The sequence below is a fragment of the Malaclemys terrapin genome, chromosome 2 (assembly GCF_027887155.1).
Source record: "Malaclemys terrapin pileata isolate rMalTer1 chromosome 2, rMalTer1.hap1, whole genome shotgun sequence".
NCBI lineage: Eukaryota > Metazoa > Chordata > Testudines > Emydidae > Malaclemys > Malaclemys terrapin.
This window is the reverse complement of record NC_071506.1, coordinates 133,771,728-133,795,647: the sequence shown is the minus strand read 5'-3', so window position 1 is coordinate 133,795,647 and position 23,920 is coordinate 133,771,728. Positions and strand designations below refer to the sequence as shown.

Sequence of the window (23,920 nt, the reverse complement as noted above, 5' to 3'; positions counted from 1 at the left end):
GAAGCTTGTACTGCTGTCTTCATTGATCTGGGTCCCGAGCTTAAACCTAGTTAGCTATCTCAAGTACATCAGCTCAAACTGCAATTGCACCCTGTGACTGCAGGATAGACATACCTACGTTTCCAAAGATGCACCTGTTCTCTGGCCATGCCCCCTTTTCAGCTGAACTCTGGTGACAACACAAGGGTTTGAGACTTGACAAACGCTCAGACCTACCAGCCCTCCAGCATAGCCTTCATTTGCAACTGCGCATTATGTAATTGTTGCCAGATCAAAGATAGCAAATATTTGGGGGCAGAGCCTCAGATGGTGTAAATCAGTGCAACTCCATTGGCTTTTAATGGAGCTTTGCTGACTTACACCAGCTGCGGGCAGCAGAACAGGCCCTGGAAGTTTTGTCATCTGAAAATGTCACAAGTATTCTTCCATCCTGTATATTATTGGCTCAGATTGGGCTGCTTTCTGCTTGCAGTTGAGGCTTTCTAACAGCAGATGTCATGTTTGTATAACAGAACAATGGGGATGTACAAATATACTCTGGAGTTTATATGCTATGGCTGGCAGGAGTCTATGCTAGAGTAAAGATAGAGAGCAACATATTCATAGATTCTAGGACTGGAAGAGACCTCGAGAGGTCATTGAGTCCAGTCCCCTGCCCGCATGGCAGGACCAAATACTGTCTAGACCATCCCTGATAGACATTTATCTAACCTACTCTTAAATACCTCCAGAGATGGAGATTCCACAACTTCCCTAGGCAGTTTATTCCAGTGTTTAACCACCCTGACAGTTAGGAACTTTTTCCTAATGTCCAACCTAGACTTCCCTTGCTGCAGTTTAAACCCATTGCTTCTGGTTCTATCCTTAGAGGCTAAGGTGAACAAGTTATATGCTATTGCTGCATACATGCGCTATTGTCTGGAAGACTGGTCCAATTGAGAAGCAACTCTTGAGCATTGGGCGTTTGCTTTACTCATTTCAAAGTGCTCCGATACTATGATGATTGTGGTCATATAATTATCTATATAGCCACCAGCTAGATACATTAGCTGGATAGACCAAGTGAAAGAAGGTGGATTTTTACATCAAGCATTTAGGGGTTTTATTCTCTCTGATTCAGAGCAATCGGGCCATTTCCTCAGCTAATACAAACTGAATTCAATGGAACTATGCCAATTTACATCCGCTGAAGATCCATCCCATTGCATTAATACAAAACTTTGCTGGGCACTTTGAGCAAAATTTGGAGTCCCGTGGATTTTATAGGATTATAAAGTATCCCACTCCTCTTTCATATGTATTATGTGCAATGGAGAATGTTCTACAAAAAATACTCTGTTTTTGTTAGAACATTTTAATACAGAAATCTTTGTAAATACATTATTTATAGGTAATAAAAATAACATTTTAAAATCTTCATACACCATGTTTAAACTTGCTTATATTAAATACATCTCTAAATACAAATGGAGAAGAAATGATCCCATAGTAGGAGACGCAAATGGTCTCACAATAAAGTTGAATCTAAAAATAAATGTACACCCAAAACTGACAGCTTACAAGGCAAGTAACAAAACATTATCATTTCATAGCTTTGTTCTTTATTTTATAGTGCTTGATTGACAGCCCAAAGGAAATCACAGCATAAAAGGAGGAATGGATATTTTTCACATTTTTGTTTTTGTTTCAGAGAAACGTGGGCAGGTCAATACTTCTATCTACCTCTTTTTTTTTTTTTTTTTTAACGTAGCTGTTAACTATCAATAAGACTTTTGTAAGCCAGAATTTCAACTAGTGCAAATTGGCACAACTTTGCTAACATCTATGCAGCTTAGATTTACACCAGCTGAGAATATGGCTCATTTTAAAGAACAGGCCAAACGGAGTGCTCAGAACCTGATCGGGATTTGAGTTAGGAGGCGATTCCAAATTTCACGTGGAGGCTAATTCAAGGCTATGACTTCACTTCGGTGGTTCTCTAGCCGGGAGAAGATCTCCCTTAGCAACACTTTTGTGCTCAGGTGGTGGAAATCTGCCATCCTGAGCCACATCCTAACCAGTTCTGAAAATGAAAGGACCATTCTGCTTTTGAATCTGACCTAGAACCAAACTTGGTTCAAACTGGAACCTCTATGAAATTTTGGGTGCTTTGGATACAAGGTTAATCTTATTTTTTGTAACATTTTTCCTTGACACATACTCCCATGTGCTTTAACCTAAATATATTGATGCTAGTAACATCAATCATATCAATGCCACAAGTATCAATAACAGCAGTGCCAGCAGCCCAGAACTAATGAACAACCTTCTAGTAACATCTTAGTGTGCAAAGCCCCATACCCAGGAGCAGTCTTACAATAATAAATCAATGTGCCCAGCCTAGTACTCATTAGCACACTTACAATAATACAGCAGAGTGCAAAGAGTAATCCTACAATTAAGAAAATACCAGTGTGTCACTGCCAGGGCCAGCTCTGGCTTTCTGGCCACCCCAAGCAAAAAAAAAAAAAAAAACGTGGCAGCCAAAACGGCAAAGCAAGAAAAAAAAAAAAAAAAAACCTGCGGCGTGGCCAGAGCCAGGGTGCAGAGGGACTCCCTGCCCTGCAGATGTGCCCCGGCTAGCGGGGGGAGGGGGATGGAGCAGGGGGGAGAGAGAAGGGGGGCGGCCAGGGCTTCAGCGGGGCGCTACCACGCGGCCCCTCCCGGCTAGCGGGGGGATGGGGACGGAGCGGGGGGAGAGTGAGAAGGGGGGCGGCCAGGGCTTCAGCGGGGCTCTGCCACGCGGCCCCTCCTGCCGCACCGCCTGCCGGGAGGGCTCCGTGCCGCTCCAGTCGGCTGGGAGGGAAGGACGCAGGCTGCCCTGCTGGGCTTGCTGCAGCTCGCTCCCGTCCTCCACGCCGCCGCCCCCTACAGGGCGGCCAGAGCGGAACAACAACAACAACAACAACCAAAAAAGCGGCCGTGCCGCCGTAGGATTGGGCGGAATGCCGCCTCCTACAAGCTGCCGCCCCCAAGCACCAGCTTGCTCGGCTGGTGCCTGGAGCCAGCCCTGGTTGTTGCTGGAATGGAGTGGGTGAAGTAGATATTTCTGGAACTAAGTGGTGAATAAAACAAATTAAGGGATTTTATTTCATTGTCCTTGGAGTTCAATTATGGCATCTGAAGTTCCATGTCAGGCTGGCAAAGCATGCTCTCCAGGAGACCTGTGATCCAAGCAACTAGCTGGTTGACTCTCATACAGTCTCTGATCATGTCTCCAATCTTCCCAACTCAAAATGGCTCACTGTGGGGCCTTTTAAGTGATTGAGAATAAAGGGGTACTATAATCCCAAAGGATCTTTTCCAAACCAAAATACTTCTCAAGCATTGCCAATCAGTGCAAGAGCTAATGAACTGACCAACAGGAAGGTAATCCAGCCTCATGCTTCAATGATACAAGCTGACTTCCTCCAAGGGTCAGGAAGGAATTTTGTTCTACTATGGACAGCTTTGCACCTCCTTTTGAAACATCAGGTATTGTTCACCACTGAAGGTAATGTTGGGTCATTGATCCAGCTATTTTGATGGTCCTTTAACTTTACATGTAGTTTGCAATTTACAGACTTTCCCAAATCTTAGACTATAGAATCATAGGACTGGAAGGGACCTGGAGAGGTCATCTAGTCCAGTCCCCTGCACTCATGGTAGGACTATTATTATTATAATATAAGGTATTATCTAGACCATCCCTGATGTGTTTGTCTAAGTTGCTCTTAAAAATCTCCAATGACAGAGATTCTACAGCCTCCCTAAGCAATTTATTCCAGTGCTTAACCACCACCCTGACAGTTAAGATGTTTTTTTTGTAATGTCCAACCTAAAACATATACTGAGCTGGTTTAATAACTCACATATGGTCTACCCCTCAGTGCAGTTTGCTATTCCCCTAGCTTTTCGTCAGGAAAGCCAGGAATGGCAGGCTGATGTCACTATCCAAGGACTACAACATTATTTGAAAAAACACATTTTCTTTCAAGGAAATTGCTAGTCCATTTACAAAAAAAAAAAGTTATTGGTACTATCATCATTTCCCCTTGGCAAAGGCAGGAACCACAAGGTGAACAGAGATGGAAACAGTCCCTCAGAATGTCAGGAATCTCGATCAATTCTTCTTCAGTAGCTTCATACTCTGGGTTTGACTGGTGGTTTTAAAGCCTGAGTGAAAACAAACAAATGAACAAATCAAGTGACTGGCACAAGATTTTCCACAAATTCTATTCAGCATTGCACAATGTGGTGAGATGCATTGTGGGGGAGGGGGGATTCATATCTCTGTAGCCTCAGAATAGCCATTGCTGCAGATTCTAGACTTGATGGACAAATGGTTTGATCTTATATTCCAGCAACCCTATTATGAGCCAGATCTCGTACCTTTACTCATTCTGAATGACACCTTACTCTGAGAATGGTTCCACTGAATCACATGTTGTATAAAATGCTCCTCAGCATGAGTAAAGGTAATTGAAATTTGGCCCACAGTTCTACAGAATAATTTTTGTATTGCAGTAGTACGTAGAGGCCCCATTATGCTAGACATTGTACTCATATATAGCAACATGACAATCCCTGAATGAAAGAGTAATCATTCAAAGGCACCGACTCTGCAGAGACCTGTGCACATGCTGAGACTAGTCAGATGCTTAAAGTTAAGCATACAGGATAAGTCTCTGCAGGGTCAGAGCCTAGATCGCGTGCAGAGTAGTGCTGCTAAGATTCTGTACTTTTATCACAGGATTCAAACCTTTCACTGTAATGCAAACAGGAGAAGAAAATTAGAAAGTAAAAGCATTTTAAATACCAACTACTGGACTGTGCTGATAACAGTATTGACAGCTCTGTGTGTCCAAAAATCTTGGTTCTGCGCTGCTCCCCCATTTCTCCCCCCAAAGTAAGCAGACTGGATTCTCTTTGTCTTCACATTTTTGAGCCTTTAAGGAGTCATATTTTATATCTCTTCTCCACAGCCATGAGTGCTAAAAACTTACTGTTTTTGAGTTTGTTGTAACATGACTCCAGGAGGATGGGCCTTGTGGAAAAAAATACCAGGAATCCTGCAGCTCACAGTGAAATCCTGAATTGGCAGCACTGTGTTAAGATTTATCTTGATCTCTATTTTGCCTTCAGTCATACTTGGAACATCAGGTGTATGGTGCACTTGACTTACCTGTGGTGGGGGTGCAGGTTTGCCCTTAGGGACTGGTGAAGGAGTGGACTTCGTCTGTGCTACCTGTGACAAAAATATAGTTGTTTTCCTTTTAAAGTGAGTACAGAGCTGAGGTGCTATTGGGGTTCTCTCCCATATTTACCAAGACATTTCCAGAGACAAAAAGTAGATAAGCAAGTAGCATTGTGATCCTAAATATCTTTCCCCTACACACATAACAAATGTAAACAGACAGAAATACACGTCTTGATTCTGGAAAGCACTTAAGTATATGCTTAACTTTATGCATGGGATATAAATTCATCTCTATCAGCAAAGGGTGGTCAGTAGGGCTATTCAGCTACTTAAAGCCAGGCACGTGTTTGAGGCAATGACTGAGGAAAGCATCTCTATTCTGGATGGCACTTAAGCACATGCTGAACTTTAAGCATGTGCTTAAGTCCCATTTGAAGTCGATGGGACTTGCACTTAACTTTAAACACATGCTTGTGCTTTGCTGAATCAAAATCGTAATGAAAAATCCTTGCTTGTGCAAGCTGTAGCGTTGACTGTGATGGGATTACTAGCAGGAGAAGAAATCGCTAGTCTGAATAAGGACTGGAGGCTCAAGCCCTGTGACAGCAAGAGTTTGAGTGGTGGTTTGGTTGGGTATTTTGCTTTTTAGGCAAACTTCCTGGCCTTTTTCTCATTTACACCAATGGTGCCTTTCTACAGCTCTGTTAGTGCGATGTGGCCTTAGTGTAAATGCAAACCAGACCCACTGTGTTTAAAATTATTTTCTCCTCAATTGTATTAAAAAATTATCAATGACCTCTTCTCTTCAGTATATCTGAGGCCATTTTAGTGACTACTCGACCCGCTATACATAGGAACACTGCAAAAATGGGACCTAACAAATCTATTAATTATTTGTATCATTAGCCATCCGAGTCACAGATCAGGACCCCACTGTGCTAGGTGCTTTACAAACACAGAACAGAACAAAAAGATGGTCCCATCCCCAAAGAGTTTACAATCGAATTAGCTTCCATCAGTTTTAACCATAAAACTAGAAACTGAAAACACTGGCTAGTGTCCACTACATCATGATTATATCACATGTGTAACTTGGTTAGATAAAATACATGAGAAAAGAATGGACCAGGATTATGGAAGTCTACTTACAGAATTGCCCATGCCAGGAGAAAAATCTGGTTTGGCAGTAGGAACTGGAGGTGGTGGAATGGTTGGCTTTACGATAGGCTGAAAAAGAAGAAAATAAAATGTTTGCTCTGAGATATTGTGCGTGAGAGAGAAAAAACATAAAGGCCTCTGTCCCTAATTCAGAATTGTCCCAACCTTACAAGTCTAGAGATGAAATCCTGGCTGCATTGAAGTCAAGGGGAGTTTTGCCATTGATTTCAATGGGACCAATATTTCACTCTTCTTTAAATCCACTTACGAGGTTCTCACCATTTTTGTATTTTGGTGGATGGCTGGCCTGCCATTGGATCTCTCCTCTGGGATATTCTAGGGAGCAACAATAAGTTACAATATGTTAGTGTTGCAGAACAAAAAGACAGCTTACAGTTTTCTGGCAGACAACATGCTGAACTATTAACATCAAACAGCTGAATATAGCACAGATTGTAGTACTTGACATCTAGGACGCTACTGATAAAACTTATCTGTTCCCCCAGGCTTTTACCAGAGGGGATGTGGTGGCAAATTGAAGTTGGAGTTTTTGTCCTGGACTTCTCTTTAATCCTTTGGAGCTGACGTATCAGTTTAACTATTTGTGTTTTTAATTGCTTTATAATTGATGAGCATGCACCTGAAGATGGGAGAGGGTTCTTTTTATAAATATCAAGATAAATCCGATCCAATAAGCATTCTTTAAGGTGTATGCTCTGCCTGCAGCCTTAAACATTCAAGTCTATGAACTCTAATCATTGTAGCGCCGAGATTATTTTGCTCTGGCTCAGATGTCGCCACTAGAGATGGGCCTGAAACACGCAAATTTGGATTGGGAGGGGGGAAGGGGCACAAATTTCCCAAAGCGTTAGGGATTGTTTAGATCTAGAGCTTTGTTTTGGGCCCATTTCTAATCACAATAGGGCCAATCCTGAAAGATACAAATCACCTACTTCGTGATGCTGAGCATCCATGAGTAGATGATGTGGCACTAAGCATTTTGTGGAATCGGGCTCAGTCCTGTCTCTTGGCCAATATTTACAAAAGCCTTATTAAAGTGGCATGGCTTTGTATATTGAATCTACCCAAAGGACTTGCCTAGGAGGCAAATGGAAGTCTTTCCATCGTGTCAAGCTCTTATAGCTCATAGGTGGCCTCATAGCAAACTCATGAAGGTGCACAGAAACAAGTCCATCAAGCAGACAAACAGAAGACTTGCCTAGACATACTGTGGAATTGAAAATTGGTGTAGGAGTCTGTAGACCTGGGATGCTTTGCAGTTGTGCATATATTGGATCAGTAGCATATGCTTTGCAGTTGCGCATATATATATATATATATATATATATATATATATATATATATATATATAATGGATCAATAGCATATCAAAATATGTGATGATAATCTTTTACTCTCTGAGGCCTATTCTTCCATGATATGCACATGCAAGTCCCCTGTTAGCATTAATGGGAGTTGGACACCCATCATCAAAGAGGAAAGATCTCCAAAATGTATTGAAGTATATTAGAGCTAAGCAAAACTGGTAGCAATTTTTGCACAAGGTATATTTTTATTTGTTTCTAGTGATTTCACACCCATTACATTTTTCTTTCCCGCAAAATTTAAAGAAATTACTATCTCTGCATCAAAAGCTTAAGATTTCTATGTTAGACTTTTTGAATTTTGAAAGGGTCCGTTTTCCTGTGAAAACTTTGAAACCTGGCAAACTTTTCTGTGAAATGTGCTCCGTTCTTCAGCAAAATGAGAGAAGCATTAAAAGGTTGAGAGCATTTTCACCTTTTCTTGTGCATATATCACCTACTGCTGCTAGCAATTAAAGGCCAGATAGGAGCTCACAGGCTCTCACTGTTGGGCAGCTATTCAGTTATTTTCTCAGTTGCGAGTTCTTTGTTCCTGACTGAGCAAATTCCTTAGGCATATGCTTAACGTTAAGCCTATGAATAGTCTCATTGAATAAGCAGATAATGAACAGATTGGCTAAGTAGGTACATGAGTGCTTTGCTAGACTGGGATCTATAATCCTGGGATGAGTTGCCAGTGCCCATTTTGCAAGGAATGCATTTGTTTGGATATGAATATATTCTAGACAGCAGGCGTGGGCTGCATTATTCCCTCTTTCTAACCATCTATGTTAGCCCTGAAACAACACAGAGGGGCCTGATTCAATGTCCACTGACATCAATGGAAGTCAGTCCACTTTCCATGGACTTGGGATCTGGCCCCAGCGGGGGCTGACCATTACATCCCTTTGAATGCTGTGTTTGGCTTTATCAAAAATAAAATTGTTTTTTTTTTTTTTAAAGAAAACAGTCTCCAGTTGTGCTTACAACATAGACTTGTGGCTTGTTTGCCTGGTGTGGAGGAGTGGGAAGGAGGAATCTTGTGTCGTGGACCTGAAAACAGGAAAAGAGAAGCAATTTGACATGAGCCTTACTTTAAAATCTTTATCTTGCTTATTGATTTTGCTCGCAGCCCCCCACTCCAGACTGACAAAGTACAGAAATTAGACTCTAAGCCAACTGGTCTACCCACTAAGCTACACTCACACCCTACCAAAGCTGGGAATGGAACTCAGGAGTCCTGATTCCAAGCACTCTGCTCTAATCACTAGATTAATCTTTAGATTCAGGCCCTTATTAATTATAGAAGATTAGGGTTGGAAGAGACCTCAGGAGGTCATCTAGTCCGATATCCTGCTCAAAACAGGACCAACACCAACTAAATCATCCCAGCCAAGGCTTTGTCAAGCCAGACCTTAAAAACCTCTAAGGATGGAGATTGCACCATCTCCCTAGGTAACCTATTAAGTAACTGCAGATAAGTTTTGAAATTTTAGCCATTCTATTACAGTGATGCGATAATATATGTGGTGCACCAAGCAGTCTGTAACTCAACCATACATCCAGATTCTCACCTGGACAGGTGCAGCATTCTGTCTTCTCTTCTGTTCTTGCCCTGAGAAGCCTTGGTTTGTCTCTCCAGATACACCTCTGCTCTGGCCACTACAAAGACATTCCATGTGACTTATAATTTGCACTTCGGTTTGTATGTGTTATCTCAATTGTCTTAAAAAAAGAGGCATTGTACCATGGAAAGCATTCCGCATGTTGAGTTTAAATAGCTGACTTACTACTGACTTATATAGCAGTTTACTTTTTTAAAGAGCAATGTATGGACATTAATTAGTCCTGAGAGGTCAGGGTGAGACCATGGCATTTTCAGGTTCCGGGGTTGACATCTCACATCCTTCCTGCACAGTTCAGAGAAGCCTGAGGGAGCTAGGAGCCCATCTCCTACTGAAAAGCTCCAGCCTAAATTCCTTCAAGATTTTTTTGATTCCAAAAGGATAAACATGGTACCTCTGAGCTTGCTTCTTCTTAGCGTTTCGGTAGCGGATGATTAAAGCAGCGCTTATCACAATGACGGCAAGGGCAGCTAGCACACCGGCAATGATGGCGAAATCTGCAGAGATGATACATTGCAACATGTGACTGTTTCTCAACAACACTGAGAGGTAGCATAGGCATGTAGATATGGCCTCCTCATTTTCCTACGGTAAGGGCTTTCTTAAGGCTAAATTGTGTTCCTGTCACAAGCAGCCACAGGAGGGAGACAGACTCCACTCTGTTCTTCTGCATGACTAGGTAGTGCTGTGTCTAGCTGAATCCTGGGTCTGGGCATGTAAGGGGAGAACAAGAATTGCATGTCTGCTCGATATTCACTCATCACCTCCCAAGGGAGATGGGCGGAAGGTTGGAGAGTAGATCAGGACATTGTGTCAGCCAGAGGGCTGCCAGGGGGAGGAGGATGTGTTGCAGAAAAGGCTGACGCAGCATATTGCTCCAACCAATGAAAGATGGAAGTCCAGAGAAATAGTGATTTGGAGTGGTGTCTCTGAGACACAATTTTCCGTCTCCCCAGTGCCTCTCCTGCGGATGTGTAATGTCAGATTGTCGGTACTGGGAGCTCAGCCTTCAAGCTCAATTTCGCACATAATGACCTTAAAAAGCTTCCTATTCAATAACACAAGTTGGGGAGAGGGCAGGTGAGGACTTAATAAAATTCAGTATGTTTGGGTGTTTCTGTCTTCAAAGCATTTTACACATACTAATCCTCACAGCGCCTCTGTGGGACTCTGGACCAAATTCAGAATTGGTGTAGAAGGCTTTCCTCTAACCAACCACAATAGGTATGCAGCTGCTTACACCAGTTCTGCATGTGACCCCCTCTGACTGCAATTTAGCTTTTTATTTTGTTGGAGATACTTGAAGGCAGGAATGAGTCATCTTCGCTGCTTAAAAAGGTGTTTCTACCAGGGGGTGACTAACATATTAGCTATCCTGCTGTAAAGTTCTAGTGGAGAAAACGCACCGTAGTTTTACCACGAGGCAAAATTACGGGAAGTCAACTGTGGGCAAGCGGTTTAGTGTTGTCCTCACCTAGCTACTCTGTGGTAAAAACTACAGGGAGATGGTCTCTACCAGGATTTTACAGGTGTAAAAAACACATTTTAAAGCAGTGAAGACAGAGCCTCCTTCCTTCCCCTCCCTCCGCGATGTGCCAATTCTTTAGGGCTATCAGAAATAACAGCTTTTGTTAGTTACTCAAATAAGCAGCTATGACAGACATGCAGAGAGCAGATACGTGGGGAAAGAAGGTGCTGTCTCCTGGTCTACACTAGGAACTTAGGTTGGTATAACCGTGTCATTCAAGGCTATGAAGAATCCACACCCCTGAGCAAGATAGTTAAACCAACCTAACTCCTGGTGTAGATAGCACTAGGTCCATGGGAGAATTCTCCCATCAACCTAGCTACTGTCTCTCTGGAGGTGGACTACCTACCCTGATGGGAGAACCCCTCCCGTTGGCATAGGTAGTGTCTTCAGTGCTGCAGTGTTTTAAGTGTAGACAAGCCCTTATGGTCATAGCTTCAGCTGGTGCGAATCCCTATTGTTTCACTAAAGTCAGTGGAGCTGTGCAGCTCACACCAGCTCGGTTTGGCCCACAGTTTATAGTCTGACCAGTATCTCACTTTATCACAGCCTACTCACATTGAACTGTTGTAGAGCTATCGCAGTTGGGTGGTGCCCATCCTTCTTCACACTGGCATACCAGTTCATGGTCACACACCTAAGGAAACAGAGGTCTGATATTAGTCTTTAAATCAGGGTCAAGAGAGTGAAGAAGCTGGCTTAATGCCAGTGGCTAGTGTTAATCCACATTCTTACCAGTGTAAGAACAGAATTTGGCCCATTATACATAAGTATATCAGGCCTGATTGAAAGCCCATTGAAGTCAACAGGGATCTTTCCACTGCCTTCAATGGGCTTTGGATCAGGCTTTCAATGATGGTCCCACTGCAGTGAAGTGTAAAATTCCTATTCAGATGGATGAGAAGTTAGCTCACGTAATCATAGTACTGACTTCTTACAATGCACATTCACAGGCTTGATTCTCCACTCTCTTGCACCTCGTACAGTCCCGTAACCATATGCAAAGCCAATGCAGAGTGCTCCGTGTCCATCTCCATGGCATTTTACACCAATGTAAATTACTACACAAGGTGTGTGGCAGCAGAGAATCAGGTCCTACATCTCTAGACCTCTGAGCACTTTATAAAGGAGGGTAAGGCCTGGCCTACGCTTAAAATTTAGATCTCTCTAACTACATTGCTCAGAGGTGTGAATTTTTCCCAGGGATAGAGCCCAGGTCTCCTTCCTTCCATCCAGTTTGCTACTCCAGGACTATGTTCCCTCCTAAAAATCATTTATGCTATCATTGTATGTGATCTCCTAAGCAAAGGTACTGATATATTATTGGGTTACACATGCTCCTGTGAAACCATAATTTGTTAGTCTCTAAGGTGCCACAAGTACTCCTCTACTTTTTGCGGATACAGACTAACACGGCTGCTACTCTGAAACCTGTGAAACCATAGGAAGTTTCGGACTCGGTTCATTTGGATTCTTTCATTTGATCACACGTTCCCAACCCCCTGGACTTAAAAAAATCCTATAGCTGTTACTGTAACATCATGACTGGGCTTTAGTTCACACACAAGAGCTTTTCTTAGTGTCATTGGCAATAAGACTCAAATCTTACTGCATGGCCATTGCACTTGGCGGAACAGTTGGTTGACTTGTAGGCTCTCTCGATATCAACACATTGTCCCTTGCTGCACACCTGAAATGCAAAGTGCATGTGTGATCAACAAGAAGGGACTTTCAGCTTTCATAAATTGCATCACAATGTAGTAATTGTCTCAACTATAATGTGGTGAGTAGTGTAAAGGGGCATTAAAGTGTGTGTACAAATGTATTTTACATAGACGTAAAGGGTCCTTAATAGAGCTAAGAATCAGACACTGTATAAAGAAAAACAGTGTGATTCTCAGTTACACCAAAACCACTGTACACTGCTAAGGGTGTTAAAGTGGGAGTCAATTATATTGACTCCACATTTCAAGCTACAGCAGCATACAGGGGAGTTCATGTAAATGAAAATTGGGGCCCAAAGCATTATTTTATTGTACCTAGGGTTGGTAGAAATGTTATGAAACTGGAAATTTTGATGTCATTTTTCATTGAAACTTTGAATTGTGAATAGGTTACTAAAAAGGGAAAATGTGTGTTTATATTAATATCCCCCTTCCCTGTTTTCCAAACCAGCTTTGACTGTGGCTAAGAGGTGTTACTAAATCTTTTATATATCGTGTGCTGAGTTTGTACAGCACCTAGCACAATGGGGTTCTGGTCTATGACTAGGGCCCTGAGAAACTATCCCAATACAGCATCCTCACATTTATCTGAATAACCTGGGCTGGGGGGGGGCACAGATTTTATTTGGATAATCAGGTGTTGGGATAATCAAGATGGCAGCCTTTCATCCCAGTGCCCTTAGTGCTCTCTCTTGCAGTCGGAAACAGCTGGACAGGGTATAGACTTTGCTGTAATCACAAGTCCCGCGGCCCCGTTCCCCCCGGCCAGAGCGCGGCAATCCAAAGTGCCGCCGAAGACTCAGAGCGCCGCCTGGTGAGTACAAGCCCCACGAATCGGCCCTGTACTTGCTAAAGCCAGCCTTTCCAGCGGCTGGGCAGGGGGTTCCACTGGGGGAGAGGGGTGCGTGCATTCCAGCGGCTGGGCAAGGTGGCTAGCTGGGGGTTTGCACACAGGCAGTTGTTTTGGGGTCTGGGATGAGGAAGGGATTTGGATAATGCAGAGGTGTGAATAAATGGGAGTAACATTCTTATGAGCTTTAGACACCTTAGACTCCACATGTCCCATTAGTAACTTTATCCCAGTGCAGACTGTAAAATGCAACCAAATCAGAAGGTAGCACTTTTAATGTGTACAGGAATAAATGATGGCACAAAGAGTGAGGTAGTAGAAAATCAGACTTTACGCAGTTGAGTCACCTTGAATATGACTTTTAAAAGTCCTTTTTGTCTTGTAAGAGTATCTGTGATTATAAACAAGAAACAACTAACGAAACAAATGGAAAAGAAACGATGGGCATAAAAACTTCTTTCACTAACCATTCCATTGCCACATTTAGTTCCAGCAGCGACCATGCCTGTGTCTTCATTATTGTCGTTGGGAAAACTGCCTTTACATGTGTCAAAAGATAGTAGGTTTCCAGCTGTAGGCATTTGTGAACCACCAGTACAGAATAACTTCCCACACTGTATATCTCTGTGAGGAAAACAAGAGTTTATTTTCTAGAATAATGTCAGAGCACAGCAAAACTCAGGGATATGCCATATCCCTGAGTCCACACACAGACTAGAACTGAAATAACTAAAGATTTGAATAATAACCCATGTTATTTCAGCTCCAGTTTGTGTGTAGACAAGTCCTGGTGCTCAATTCTCACTGACTTCCATGGGGAATTGAGGCTGCTCACAGTACTTTGCAGGACAGAATGTTTAATTTAACTGAAACCCGCTTCAGATTCTCTTCGGGTTCATTCTTCCTTACTCAAAAGCTTCTCTCTCTCCGACTGATCTCACTCTAGTTTATTATGCGCTCTTTACCTGAATCAGAATTGTATTTAGAAACTGTACTTCTCTTTCTTCATCAGAAACTGCCCTGCTTTACTGCAACCTCCAGCTTAAAAAGAGAAAAACAAACCAGCCCCAATATGAAAGGAAGAGCTGTTAGAAGAGAGTTCTCCTAGTTTCTTGCCTCTTCATATGGACATGAATTACCTCTGTTTCCTAGAACCCCATAGACTTCAATGAGGTAAGTACTTTTTTGCTTACTTTTTTGCACAGGGGATGAATGTGCCGTTCCCCTTTTTGCAGTGTCCATAATAAACTCCGTTCTGGTTAGTCCTATAACAAGAGTCTACAGCTACTGTAGCACCTAGGAAGGAGGCAAAGAAGACAGACAAGCTATGAAGAGCATGGAAAACAGTATGCCATGGGCCAGATCCTCTGCTGATGGAAAAGTGGTGGAACTCCATTGACATTGCCAGCTGAGGAAATGATCTATTCTGTTGACATCACACATACGTCTAATCGGATTTGCAGTGGCACATCACACAAATGAATCCTGCACTATAGCAGCACCCATGATGTTCTAGGTGCTAGCATATCTCTGTAAGAAATAGACGAGAGGGATAAAGTACATTCAGATCAGTGAGTGTATATTTGGCCAGAGGACATGGCTGGGACACACCAATCCCCAGCTTTTCATTTTGACTCCTTGAGGCCCATGGTGTAACTTCAGGTGGCTCTAGATTACGCTGGAGGACCAGGCTAGTTGACCAAGTTTAGGGGAGGGCAAAGGTGAGCTTTATGCCCCTCTGTTCTCTGCCTCACCCCCAACCTGCACTGTCTGTTCCTTGCACATAGCTGAGGATCCGGTCCCATGTAAACCTATATAAATGCGGGGGTGCATGGCTGTAAATGAGGGCAACATTTGCAGATAAGCCTTTAGTGCCTGAAACTGTGAGGTAGGCATGGTCCAGTGAATAGGGCACTGGAGTGTAAGTCAGGAGGCCTTAGGTCTATTCCCAGCTTGCCACTGACCTGCTGTGTGGCCTTGGCCATGTCCCTACCACTCTCTGTACCTCTGCTGCCCCTGGGTATGCATTGCCTATTTTGACTATAAGCTCTTTGGAACTGGGACTCTCTCTTACTGTGTGTTAGCCCAGTGCCCTGCACATTGGAGTTGCTAAGTGTGATGAAATTAATAATACCCAGTGAAGAGCAGCTGACACTTCTGAGGGCTGGGTTTTAAGACAACAAGCACAATATGCTTATGATCTAAAGATTAATTTGAGTTCTTTGTCTTCTAAAACATCATCAGTAATGATGCAGTTGGAACCTAGTTTAGAATTTGTTGATAACAAGCAAGGGAGAATGGCATCTTGTTTGCTCTCCCTGCCCTGTAGTGCCACAAAAATAATTTTTTGATTATTAAGTAAAAAGGGAGCATGATCATCATCATCATCATCACATCAGTGTGAAAACAGAGAGATTTCTTCAATTTATCATGTAAATAATTCCCCACTCAGTCCCTGGCTACCTTTTTTCCAATGTTGTGCAAAAGAGGAATTGTTTTCCAACTTCCTCTTTCCCCAGAAACGCATATTAAAAAGTGTCTGAAATGGGGCACTGAGCTTATGAAACTGGTAGGGATCATCTGATGCAGTGGCGGTGTAAAAATACTAGATTAAGCGCACACGACACAACAATCAAAAAAACCCCAACGGAATGAAATCTTTAAAGCTTTCTTCCTCCTTTTTGGGGGAAGGAGGGGAGGTGTGTGATAAACCAGCTGCAAATACTGAGGGTTTCTCTACAAAGAAAAGTTAGTGAGGAGTGATCTAGGGTGTGAATTTAAAGCCCAGTAGCTACTCTGCACTAACTCACTTACTCCACATTGAGGTTGCCTTTGGTACGTATCTACATAGCCGCACAGTTTGGACTACAATACGGTGCTATAGCTCTCCTGCGTGGACACCGTTGGCACAAACAAAAAGATACCTAGTTCGTGATCCTGGACCTTTTAGTTCACGCTGGAAGTGTCCACGTGGGGCAGTTACAGTACAGCACACTAGCGCATGCTAATAAACACTGCAGTTCACACCCCGAGAGTCTGAAGCCGGCCACCATCAACCATTTGACTTACCAGTAGGGTGCAAGAAAAACTCCGTGGCTTGTACACACAAGCACTCAAGGAACCTCAGTACCAACAAATCTGCGCTGAGGCATTAAGACAGAAAAGGGAAGTTAATTTCACTGCACTCTCTCTCCCTTTTTTAAAGGAAGTATTAACAGATTTCCAAAAAGCTTCTGTGGGCTTTGTTTTCTAAATGAATGTGACTATGAGAAAAGGAGATTAACCAGGTTCTCCAATGGAAGAAAGGCTTAAAACTACCCAGCCCCTTCATGCCTTATACACATGTTTTGCCATGCTGGGAAAGTGGTAATTGAATACTTGCAAAAACCAGTTAATCCTGATGATAAACCGGGCTGACAAAGTAAATACAGGGCTGTAAATACAGCCCCCTCCACAACAGGTGGAATGTTAAGACTCTAGGACTACACCTGCATAACTTCATAGCACAATTATATTGACGTATTGGCTCCCATTCTCAAAATGTACTTGACAAATTGTCACACATCTGTCCTAAACTCCTCCCCTCACCTTAAACAATCTGATTAATTTAATGACAGCATCCACTCACCTGATCCCCAAAGAGCAATGCATTGGCTCAGCAGGGTGGGGCATTTCCCCATGTAACAATAACCCTGGCCATCTCTGCAAGGGTATCCATTGACTCTGAATCGATCCACTGGGCACTCGTGGGACTGGCCAGTACACAGCTCGGGCAGGTCACAGTCATGCTTTATAGGTCGGCAAAGAGTCCCTGCTCTTTTAAGCTGTAGCAGAGAGAGAGCGCAGTGGTCTTAGGCATGCCATTCCCCCAAGTCATTTAAAATACCCAGCAATGGACTTACCCCAGGGTTGGACAGGACTTAAAAGTCTCTCATGGTCTGAACACCCATGTTACCCATTAAGAGCAAAGGGTGAGTTTGATGTATCTGAAAACCAGGCCACCTGGAACCAATTGTGCAGTCCTTCCATGCATGCCTCCCTCCCTCCCTCCCTCATTGAAACTAGTAGAACTTCCAATTCCCAGAGAAATCAGTGGGACTTGTGCATATATATATAACGACTGCATCATTGGGCCCTTTCATGGAGCCTGCTAATCAATGACATTGGCAGGCATCCTATAAACTCACTGGTGCTAGCTATAAAATGCTTCTAGGAAGTGATCTTTAAGAGTCATGTGCCATTGCTCTGAAACACCTAATATAATTTCCAGGGAGAGGATTACTTTAGCTTTGGTGCAGATCAGTTATTTGCTGGCTACTGTTATTTCCAATGAGGTTCAGAGATATCCCTGGTTAAGCAGCAACCGCCATTTTAAAGAAGGCTGGAAAAAAATAAGCTACATCATACTATGAGAATCAGAGATGTGACAAACCCAGCACAATGGGTGTTAATAATAATGCAAATAAACTACTTTGCGGTTTATAGCAAAAGGTATTCGGCATATCACACAGGGACAGCCATGGGCCTTGCCGGAGTGGCAATGAGCATTGTGTACCTCCTATGCTCTCCCCTACACACCTTTTCTAAGCACTCCTGGCTGTGTTATGGCTAAGTTAGACTGCAAGCTCTTTGGAGAAGAGCCCTGTGATTATTTAGTTGTCCTTAACATACCATTGCCACCCATGACTTAGTAGGAAGGATATAAGGGAAATGGATGATCTTGTGGTTAAGGGACAAGCATGAGAGTCAGATGTGGATCTTATTCCCTTCTCTTCCACAGCCACACTGCATGAATTACATAAACTTTCTGGGCCAAAGCCTCAGCAGGTGTAAACTAGGGTGGTTCCACTGACTTCAATGGAGCTATGTCAGTTTATACTAGCTGAGAATCTGGTGCTCCATGCATCAGTTTACCTATCTGGAGAGATGAGGCAAACAGGAATGTTGGGAGGTTAAGTTAATTAACATCAGGTTGAATTAATCAATATCAGTGGAGCACTTTGAGGTACTCCCTGTGGAAGGTGCTTGAGAAGTGCAAAGTATGATTATTGTTACAATGCTGCATCAATGATAAATAATAGCCATTGTTTCATTTTAAAGGGGTCCTCTGGCTTTGCGCAAAAACACCACCAAAATGTGAAGAAATAGCTGAGAGCAAAAGGGGTCTCACTTGGCAGTTTTCACAGCACTCTCCAAATGCACATTTGACATTCGGCTTCAGCTTGCACGTTGCAGCTTCACAGCAGTTATTTGTGCATTCCTGTGAAACAATAACAGAGAAAGTTATGGGCACGGTACAGTGCTCTGTATTTTGTTTTTTTTTTTTCCCAGTAGCACATTTCTGATAGGACAGCCTGTACTTCGCTTAAAGAGAGAGCAAGACGCATTTGTACAACACGTATCTAAAATGGCTTTACGGCAAAGCAAACTGATACTGATCATTCTTTAGGAGGATTGTGCGTGACAACGAAGCATGCTTGATTATAAAACTCCAGAATCAAGTGGTGCAGGGAACGGCTGATTTTTTTTTTCTTCTTAGGCACAGATCACATACAGCTTTTCCTTATTGTAACTGAATCAGCTTGCAATTCAGCTCCGCCTCACCACTCAGCTTTCTGCTGTCCCCCAACACACACATTCTGCCTTGACAATCAGCTGGAAACGCGGTGTTCTTAGAAATATGTTTCCACATAGCTGTTTTTGTGGCCCTAATGACTGTACTGTGTGTCTTGTGGCATTTGAATGGATATTCCATGGAAAAATGCTACTGAAGCATATTCTGGCAGAAGTTCATTCTGGGAGCGAGCAAGAAAATTCTTTCATTTGGGTCGGCCTTGATTCTTCCAGCTATACTTCAGAAGCACGTAAAACTCAACAAGCTGTAATGCTGGCTTAATTGAAGATTAGGGTTAATTTAAGGTGCATTCTGAGCTCCCTAAGGCAGCACTGACTGAAGCTCCCCCTTTGCAAGACTGGTAACCTTCCCTCCTGCAGAGTTCCTCTGCTTCTCAGGGTTGAAGACAAAGGGCCTCATTTTCAATTACACTACTGTGTAAAGGAGCCTTAATGTAGGGGTAATTGTGAAGTGGATGGAAAATGCTACCAAATCAGCACACCTCCCAACACTGCCAGTGGCTAAAGTGGGACAGGTCCTGCCCCCAGAGGTGGGATACTGGTGCGGGGGTCGATGGGGGCGGAACGGGGGAGCTGCAAGTCCATCCTGCGCTCACTCAGCACTGGCAGCACCTGCAGTTCCTGTACTGCAGGGCTGGCTGGGCTTGGCTCCAGTGGTCTGAGCACATGCCTGGTTTATGGAAGGGAGGGGGTGTGAAAGGCCAGTGAAGGGGCAAAGCTGGGAGTGAGGAGAGAATGGGAGAGTAGGGAGGGGAGAGGCTGCCAGGGAGGAGAAGGGGGACGGGGAGCAGGTCATAATGCTTGCAGCCCAGAATGGGAAGCCAAGCCCAGAGTCGCTTTAACTGGGAACAGGGGCATTTGTGAGTTAAAATGGAACAGCCCCATGAAACCTGGGACTTTGGAAGGTATGAAGCAGAGTAGTAGCATTTCATAACCTTGTTGCACTGGGCTAAATGGCTACACAAAGGGCAGAGCAATAGAGAATCTGGCACCTTCTCTGCAGCTTGGAGTTTTCTGCACCCTCAAGTAGCAGAAAGTTTCAGATTTCTCCCAAGACCTCTGGACAATCAGGGGTTACTTGTAGAAGAGTGAGGTAGACTTAAAAAACAAGGCTACGTTCAAAGAGCCAGAAGCTTCTCTAGGGTTTCTACCTCTCGATAAATATTATTTTTTCACAACTATTCATAGGTACCTCTGGAGTTCCACAGTCACATTCTTCTCCTTTCTCTACAAAGTTGTTCCCACAAACAGGGGGTGCTACTATGTCTTTCAGTGCAGGCATATTGGTAATGCATACTGGTGTTCGGTCCAAAATGTATTTCTGAAAATCCTGGAGGCTGCATGCAGTAAAATCCTTGGGGATGTTGTAGCTGCATAGATGAATCAACATGATTTCAGTGACAACTAATTACACAACAACACACAGAGAGGGTATAGGATATGAATGAAATGAATGCCCTCGTCCCAATTAATCAAATACAGTAGTTTCCCCAAATACTCTTAAAAACCTGAAACATTTAATTTAATTTCTGGGCGTTTACAAATATTTTTGCTGGGGTGAAAAAGTAAAAAACAAAAACAATTTTTTTTTGGAGATACTGATAACATGGAGAGATCATCATCTTAGATCATAAATTCCTAGCTCTATAAGACCAATGTGATACAGTGGTTACTTCTGGCACCTGAAGTACCCAGTTTTCCCTACTATGGTCCTGTGGCAGCAAGATTAATCGGGGATCTCTATGTCTCAACCACCAACATCCTAAAGTTTCAAATCAATGTTGAATAGTTTGACCTCAGGAAGTTCTCCTCCTCTCTTACTGGAGTTTTGGCACATGGACTAAAGTGGCAGGATTTGTTTTTCTTTTTTTAACCAAAAATATATTGCCTCAACCACCCATGCTTCAGACATGAAAAAGGAGGAGAAAAATAACATAACAAAAGGGGAGAGAATAAAAGACGTGTGGTTGTAAGAGAAACACTGGTGAAACAATTGAAGAGAGAGAGTGGGAGGCTTACACAGAATGAAAAGCCACATTTCTAGAGGAGTCAAGCTTGGTCTACACAAATTGTAATCAGCTGGGATCTGATTCAAAGCCCGTCTACATCAATGGGAGTCTTTATGCCGACGTCAGTGGGCCCTGGATGAGTTGAGTATAGATGGGATCACTGACAGAAGTGCGGCAAACCCACATTAACTAAATGCTGAGAAAAGAGCAATTCTGCAGCTAAACACAAACAAAAGGAAGTGAACCATCATCACGAGTATAAAGGGAAGTTAATCTTAAGCAAGCCTCTGTGGGAACTGTGAATATTGATGTCTAGGAGAAGTGGGTTATATAAAATTGTACTGGAAACCTCAGGGATGCTTTCAATTGGCTGCTTATTGGAGAGGCAGGTACCTAGGGCAGGTCTCTCTATAAGAGAAATCCACTTAAGTTACAAGCAAGATTTTCAGGATCTGAAACAGGATATGCAAAGACCGGGTAAGTTCTGTCTCACCGCAAACACATGAAGAGTCATGCTTTCTGGGCGCATTGTTTCACACGGTATAGTTATTGTAAGTGTTTGTGGCATAGTTGACAGATCCATTTCAACAGTACACTCTGAGCCTTATCCAAAATGAAGCAAATGGAAAGACTCCCATTGACATCAATGGGACTTGGATCGGGCCTAGCTGTATTTTAAAGCACTCATGGACTTTGTTGTTCCCTTATTGCAGATGCAAATGCCTCACCTGAGTTGTGCTGCCATGATACAAGATCCAGAATTGCATTTGCAGAAGCTAGTATCATGATTCATGCCAAAATTATGCCCCATCTCGTGTGCCATGGTGGCTCCAATTGAAATTGGATTGGAATTATGGTCCTGAGGTGATGGGAACAATAGAACTGTCAGTTATTTCTATAAGCCTGCAAGCCGATTTGGAACAGAGCACAGCATAAGAGAAATGACATGGCTAAGAAATCGGAATCCCAAAATAAATATCCCCAAATGCAGAAGAACTGGCTATTTTACTTTGTATAAACCTGGAAAGGGATTTTTTTTAGTTGTTTAATAATTGCATCTTAATTAGAAAGCAACAAAATTATTTAGCTCAAAATTCTCTCTCCATCTGTCTCTCTAGACTGGAATTTTCAAAAGAGTCTTAAGACTAGAAACTATACCAGTACAGTTAAAGCAGTAAAACTCTTTGCCTCCCTTCAGTGTGGATGCAGTTAAACTGGTATACAAGTGCTTCTGCCAGGATAGCTTATTCTGGATCAGGAAGTGAAGCAAACTATAGCAAAACATGGCATCTTTATACCAATATACCTGTATTCAGATTAGGGTTTACACTGGAATACCTATATCAGGGGGAAAAAATCACACCCCCAACTGATCTAAGTATATTCTTAGTGTATACCAGGCCTAAGAGAGATAGGCAGACATTTTTTATTGAATTGTAATAGGAATTAGGCACTTAAATCCCTTAAACTTCTTTGAAAATCCCGGCCCCTCTCCCTCTGTCTATCACATCTAACACTGTAATATGTTTACATGTTATTAAATGATGTGTGGTAGGGAGAAGTGATAAGGGGTAAAGAGAACGACTCTTGCTAGGGATGATTCATGTTTTTTATATCTCTTGTGGTTGTCTGCTTTTAAATATATGCTAAGGGCTCCCGGAACTCTAGCTGGCTATCTCTTTGGTAAGGAGTTGCTTTTGGGTGGAAATCTAAATAAATAAGCAGTTTGATAATAGAATGGCATAAAAGTCAAGGTGTGCTGCATTATTCCAAAATCCCCATCAGACACTGCAGTACATGCTGCTACCTCTTGGCCCCTGTGTGTTCTAAAGTGTGTTCTGTCTGGTTTCACATCCAAATCTCAACTGCTTTAAAAATCAGGGGGTATTTGGTTTTAGAGATTTGGCTCGGTCCTTTAAAGCATTTGGCTCAGTCAGTGAACTTTGGGTCCAGAGGTGAACTTCCCCTGCTTTCAGGGAGAGGTTTTGCATCTAATGTTCTGGTTTAGGCCCATATCTAGTAGTTTTTTTTTTTTTCCAAACCAGTTCATCCATCTCTAATTTAAGATGCTCAGTGTTGTGATTTGGGGCATCCTGGTCAAAACTGATTCCATCGTTTATCCCTTTCTTTTAAATCGCGGTATATGGTTCTGCTCTCCCTTATATTAGTTTATAAATAAACAACTCTGTACGCTCTTCAGCCTGATGCAGCAATGAAATGTACCCCAAATAATGCCATTCCAGTGACGGTTGCCTGCTGGTTAAATGTTACCCAAAAAACCAACCAGACCTGAACAATGCCTGAGGAATGAGTAGAACTGCACATGGTTCCCACAAAGGCCAGGCCTACTGTTGGCCCATCAAAGTCAATCGCTCTGTAAGGAAGCAAAAACACACAGCGTGAAGCCCAGCGATCTGTCACAAAGATGCAAATCTGATGACGTTGCTGGTGGTTTTGTTGATTGAACTGGAAGTTCCCTTAGGCACGGTCCCCTTAGTCAGAACCATGTGATGGGGAGAGATTTTCAAGGGCACAAATACTTAGGAGCCTGACTCTCATTGGCCTTCAGTGGGATTTAGGCACTTATCTGTCATTTGTGCCCTTGACTCTCTCCCTGAGGGTCACAAATACGACACTGCAGCTGAATGATCCTGAATTTTGGATCTGAATTCCAACTTTGCAGCTCAGATATATCCAGTTCAGCAAAGCACTTAAGCACAGTTTTAGTTTTAAGTGTGTGAGTGATTTCACCCCTTTTCTGCAAGACTAGATTTATCAAAGCATTTAAATATTTGATTAAATTTATCCTG

At 42.9% G+C, this 23,920-nt stretch overlaps 1 protein-coding gene across 1 annotated transcript in view; it reads right to left on the bottom strand.

Annotated features, from left to right (window-relative positions):
- Positions 1-1,721: 1,721 nt before the first annotated feature.
- The window catches only part of LOC128831407 (zinc metalloproteinase-disintegrin-like ohanin), a 44,975-nt gene continuing 22,776 nt past the window's right edge, over positions 1,722-23,920 (bottom strand). The window contains exons 10-25 of the mRNA XM_054017756.1: positions 23,400-23,484; positions 21,839-21,969; positions 20,294-20,471; positions 18,638-18,727; positions 17,096-17,291; positions 14,661-14,763; positions 13,935-14,091; positions 12,503-12,583; positions 11,452-11,530; positions 9,760-9,862; positions 9,315-9,402; positions 8,728-8,793; positions 6,656-6,712; positions 6,368-6,445; positions 5,204-5,266; positions 1,722-4,194 (exon numbers count right to left, since the gene is read on the bottom strand). Coding sequence (XP_053873731.1) covers positions 4,162-4,194; positions 5,204-5,266; positions 6,368-6,445; positions 6,656-6,712; positions 8,728-8,793; positions 9,315-9,402; positions 9,760-9,862; positions 11,452-11,530; positions 12,503-12,583; positions 13,935-14,091; positions 14,661-14,763; positions 17,096-17,291; positions 18,638-18,727; positions 20,294-20,471; positions 21,839-21,969; positions 23,400-23,484 — 1,588 coding nt within the window. The 3' untranslated portion in view covers positions 1,722-4,161. The remainder of the gene's footprint in view (positions 4,195-5,203; positions 5,267-6,367; positions 6,446-6,655; positions 6,713-8,727; positions 8,794-9,314; positions 9,403-9,759; positions 9,863-11,451; positions 11,531-12,502; positions 12,584-13,934; positions 14,092-14,660; positions 14,764-17,095; positions 17,292-18,637; positions 18,728-20,293; positions 20,472-21,838; positions 21,970-23,399; positions 23,485-23,920) is intronic.